This window comes from Bidens hawaiensis, unplaced genomic scaffold (genome assembly GCF_021521415.1).
Source record: "Bidens hawaiensis isolate Kalapana, Puna unplaced genomic scaffold, B.hawaiensis_p1.1 tig00056920_1, whole genome shotgun sequence".
Taxonomy (NCBI): Eukaryota; Viridiplantae; Streptophyta; class Magnoliopsida; order Asterales; family Asteraceae; genus Bidens; species Bidens hawaiensis.
Genome location: NW_027500262.1, coordinates 57,741 through 62,931, shown reverse-complemented (window position 1 = coordinate 62,931; position 5,191 = coordinate 57,741). Strand labels below are relative to the sequence as shown.

Below are 5,191 nucleotides of genomic sequence, written 5' to 3'. Positions count from 1 at the left end.
ACCCGGGAGACTACAGTTTCTACACGGGTGATAGCAGGATAAGTTCGAGGGCAAGAAGCAGTCGTCCGCGTGATGTTTTTCGCCATACCGAGTATCACAGCGATCCTGAGGAAGATTTCACCAAGCCATACCGTCCGGCAGCCTTTGCCAAGAAGTCGAAATTTATAGCTAGCATTGCGAGAGCACCCTTTCCTGTTAATGCTAAGATACCTACAACGGTGGGTAGATACAATGGCATGACTGATCCAAGTGATCATCTGCAGAACTTTGTGGCGGCAGGTGGTGTGAGCGGATGGACACTCCCCTATTGGTGTCATATGTTCGCATTGACACTAACAGGGGCAGCGAGGGAATGGTTCGAAAAACTCCCTGATGGTCAAATCTCTAGTTGGGATGATCTGGTGAAGAAATTCTCACAACAGTTCAGCCAACAGAAGAAGCATACGCGTGACCAATCAGAGATTCTGGATGTTGTCCATCGGGATAATGAATCCATTGAAGATTTTATTACCAGGTTCAATGACGAAAGTCTGAATATTGGTGGGATAAGCAAGGATATGCTTCGCGGTGCTTTCCGTAAGAATGTTAAGTGTGACGAGTTAATACGCACACTCACTGGGAGGGATGGAATGCCAAAGGAGTGGGACGACTTTATGACTGCGGAAAAGTTATTTGCCAACACCGAGAAAATATTGGAGATAACAGTTCCAAAACAAAAACTCAAGGTTGAGTTTCAAACTCCACGACCCAATAAACAGGCAAAAGGCCCAATTTGGTCAAGACTTCAGCCGAACACCGAAGCATCAAAACCATTTGATGCGAGATCTCTCATTGGCAATAAGAATAAAACAGGACCCTCGAATCGAGGTCCTCACAGATGGACTCCTCTTTCAAAAACTCCCGCTGAAACTCTCACCACAGAGAACGTGAACTTCTGGAAGCCACAGCCACTCACAAGGAGGTCGTTCCTTGACACTAAAAAACATTGTCCGTATCATAATGACATTGGTCACAATACGAACGAGTGTAATTCTTTGAAAAGTGAAATTGAGGTGGCTATGAAGTCTGAGAAACTTGGACACCTGGTGAAAGATGGAAGGCCCGGGACTAGTAAAGCTCCCATACGGGACAACCAGGGCCCATCCAAAAAGCAAGTCAAGGACTTGAAAGTCCATATGATCCAAGGCGGACATAAGGTGGGAGGAAAGAGAAGAAAATCTGAGGAAGAGGAATGGAAAAACGAACCAGTGATTTTTCCACGAATTAAGGGAGGTCCCAATAACAAGAACCCCCTAATTATCACTGCCGTTTTTTGTCATTATCGCTCCCAATATGTTTTCTTTGACACTGGAAGTACATCGGACATCATGTACGAACAGTGCTTTGAACAACTTGATGATGAGGATAAAGAAAGGTTGAAACCCATCCATGCTCCGGTATTAGGGTTTGGAGGGGAAATAATGCATCCGCGAGGGGTGATTTCTTTCCCAATCACCCTAAGCGACGGAACTCATTCAAGGACTGAGGAGGTTGAATATTTAGTTCTGCCTGCAACGTCAAAACATGATATCATCCTGGGGCGAGAAGCAATTGGAGATTTCAATGCTCACCCGTCCACAGCTCACGGTGCAGTAGGAGTTCCAACCAGCACCGGCGTAGCAATAATTCATGTCAATCGACACTGCTTCACAACTGAAAGTTCAAAGCCAAGCAAGATTCCAAAACAATCTCTGAGGATCGAACCGGAGAAAGTGGTTTTGAACAAGAAATTTCCTGATCAAACTGTAACAATTGGACGTGCTATCTCTAAGATAGTACGGACTTTCTTGAAACAGTTGCTATCAAAAAACATTGACGTCTTTGCATGGCAACCCGCGGACATGACTGGTGTCCCGCGGAGCATTGCGGAGCACAAATTAAGGGTAAACCCCATGTTTACACCGATTGTTCAAAAACAGCGTAAGTTGGGGCCGGAACAAACAAAAGAAATGAATGAGCAAGTTCAGGACCTCTTACAGGCTTGAATCATCCGACCAATTCAATATCAGACCTGGGTCGCCAATCCGGTTATTGTTCCCAAAAGCAATGGAACATGGCGGATGTGTATAGATTTCAAAGATCTAAACAAGGCGTGTCCCAAAGGACTGTTATCCATTGCCTGAAATAGACCTCAAGGTCGATGCTGTGGCACCGTTCAAATTCAAATGCTTCCTGGATGCCTACAAAGGCTACAATCAGATCCGCATGGCGGCGGGTGATGAAGATAAAACAGCATTTCGTACCGATCAAGGCACCTTTTGTTACAAGATGATGCCTTTCATACTGAAGAATGCGGGAGCCACATATCAATAGTTAATGGACATAGCATTTAAAGGTCAGTATGGTCGAAATTTGGAGGTTTATATGAATGATCTCGTGATTAAAAGTGTTGAGAAAGATCAGATGCTGAGGGATATCGAAGAGACATTCGAAACCTTGAAAAGTATCAACACGAAGCTAAACCCAGCTAAATGTTCGTTTGGGATGGAGGAAGGAAAATTCCTCGGAGTAATTGTCACGGATGCGGGTTTCAAAGCTAATCCGGATAAAGTCCAAGATGTAGCCCGCATGCCTTCTCCCTCCTCCCTCAAGGAAGTTCAGACACTCAATGGTCGCTTGGTTGCTTTGAATCTATTCTTGGCGAATCATGCAGCCAAGTCTTATCCTTTTGTCTCAACACTAAGGAACTGCCTCAAGAAAGCACAATTCAGATGGGCTGCGGAAGCGGAACAAGCTTTCTTGGAGGTTAAAAAATGTTTGATGGAATTGCCTACATTGACAACACTTCATGCGGGAGAACCTTTAACGATATACTTGTCAGCATCAAACATTGCTATCGGGGCTGTCCTCCTGAAGGATAGGAAAAACATTCAAACACCGATTTACTACGTCAGCAGAACATTGTCAGACCCGGAGACAAGATATTCAATGTTAGAAAAACTTGTCCTAGCATTGGTCTATGCTGCCCGACGCCTCCGCAGGTACTTCCAGGGGCATCCCATCAACGTTTTGACCGGATACAAGCTCAAGAACGTCCTTAGCAAGCTAGAATTGTCTGGGCAATTGGCAAAATGGGCCATCGAGCTAGGTGAGCACGTGATAGAATACAAACCTAGGCCAGCAATTAAGGGACAGGTGTTAGCGGACTTTGTCACTGAAGTCCCGCAACACAAAGAGAATGAAGGTTTGATTGAGCAACAACCCCAAGCGCCTCCGGAACTAGGACATATTTGGTCTTTGTTCACGGACGGGGCTTCAAGCAGTGAGGGATCTGGCACAGGCCTCAGGCTAGTCAATCCCGAAGGCCATGAGTTTACATACGCTATAAAGTTAGACTTCAAGAGTACTAACAACGAGGCAGAGTATGAAGCTTTCTTGGCTGGCTTACGGATAGCCAAAAAGCTTGGGGTTAAACATTTGGAAGCCCGCGTGGATTCCATGTTGATTACGGGGCAGATCAATGGCACATATGAAGCAAATAATGACATAATGGCTTCATATGTGTCACAGGCGAAAGATCTGATGCTTCAGTTCTCCTCATGCAAGGTCATCCACATAAAAAGAAGCGAGAACAAATCAGCAGATGCTCTTAGTAACTTGGCTTCTACAAATTTCGAACACTTTGCCAAAGACATCCGCATCGAAATATTGGACCGCACGTCTGTTCCGCAGCACCAAGTTTTAGTGATCCAAACGGGAGTGGAATCCTGGTTGACGCCCATTACAGCATACTTGTCATCCGAAGCCCTCCCAGAAGAAAAAGCCACGGCCCGGAAGATAAAGCACAAAGCCTTGAACTATCAGATACACGATGGTGTTTTATACCGACGTTCCTTCCTCGGACCACTACTTCGATGTGTGGATGCCGAGAACGCGAACTATCTAATTAGAGAAGTTCATGAAGGCATATGGGGTCTTCATGCTGGCCCGCGCATGGTCGTAGCAAAGTTAATGAACGTCGGATATTATTGGCCAGAAATGCATCTGGATGCTGTGCACAAAATCAGAAAGTGTGATTCATGCCAAAATCATGCTCCTAACACGCTACGACCAAAGAACGAGCTCGTTCCCATCACTTCGGCTTGGCCGTTCCAGAAATGGGCTATCGGCATAATGGGACCTTTCCCTAAAGCCCCTGGACGCGTTAAATTTTTGATAGTAGCTATCGACTACTTCACGAAGTGGGTGGAAGCTAAACCGGTTGCTTCCATAACAGCAGCAAGTGTTAAGAAATTCCTGTGGGAATTCATAATCTGTTGGTTTGGCTTTCATCTGGAACTCGTTAGCGATAAAGGAACTCAGTTCGCGGACAGTGGGCTACAAGAATGGTTAAAAGAATTACACATTTCTTAAATCTTCACCTCTGTAGCCCACCCGCAAGCGAATGGCCAGGTTGAGAGAGCCAATCGGACCACCAAAGAAGGAATTAAAGCAAGGTTAGGAACTAAACAGACGAGTTGGGTGGACGAATTGCCCCATGTACTATGGACCTTCCGCACCCAAAAGAATTCCAGCAATTCTGAGACCCCCTTTAGTCTAACCTACGGCACAGAGGCCATGATTTCGGCTGAGATTGGGATTCCATCCGCCAGAGTTCTTTTGATCGATGATAATGATCGTGAACTCCGGATGAACCTTGACCTCCTAGAGGAAAGGAGAGAACTAGCATCGATCCGCGAGCACAATTACAAACGCTAGTTGCAAAAGTATTATAACTCGCGGGTCCAAAGATGTGAGTTCGATGGGGGAGACTTGTCTTTCGCAACAATGAAGCCTCCGGGCAAGAGCCTCCAGGCAAGTTGGCCCCAACTTGGGAAGGACCTTATAAAATTCAGAAAGTTTTATCTAAAGGTGCCTACAAGTTAGAAAAGTTGGATAGGACTGAGATCCCTAGAACTTGGAATGGGGCCCAACTAAAGAAATGCTACATGTAGTTTGTTTTTCTCTTTTGGCATGCGTGCCTAATTAGATATTCACAACCTATGTAATTTCATCCTTTGTAATTTGGCTTATGCCTCATTTATGGAAACTTTCAGTTCAGTCGCTTACGCCTTGTATTGTTATGTAATCCTTTATTGGAATACAAAGAAGATCCTACAAACACTTATATTACGAAAAATAAACAAAGTGTATCGGATGCAAAAGCAAGCCT

At 45.1% G+C, this 5,191-nt stretch overlaps 1 protein-coding gene across 1 annotated transcript; it reads left to right on the top strand.

Annotated features, from left to right (window-relative positions):
* The first annotated feature begins 236 nt into the window (after positions 1–236).
* On the top strand, positions 237–3,632 carry LOC143601661 (uncharacterized). The gene is made up of 2 exons (XM_077079015.1): positions 237–1,272; positions 3,550–3,632. The coding sequence occupies exons 1-2, from the start codon at positions 237–239 to the stop codon at positions 3,630–3,632; spliced, it is 1,119 nt and encodes a 372-aa protein (XP_076935130.1).
* The last annotated feature ends 1,559 nt before the right edge of the window (positions 3,633–5,191 follow it).

What these genes read in the sequence shown, in the direction of transcription:
- LOC143601661 (XM_077079015.1), top strand. Translation starts at nt 237, where the DNA reads ATGACTGATCCAAGTGATCATCTGCAGAACTTTGTGGCGGCAGGTGGT. An exon ending in TTTTCCACGAATTAAGGGAG is followed by an intron (nt 1,273 to 3,549) that starts GTCCCAATAACA and finishes TATGTGTCACAG; the next exon opens with GCGAAAGATCTGATGCTTCA.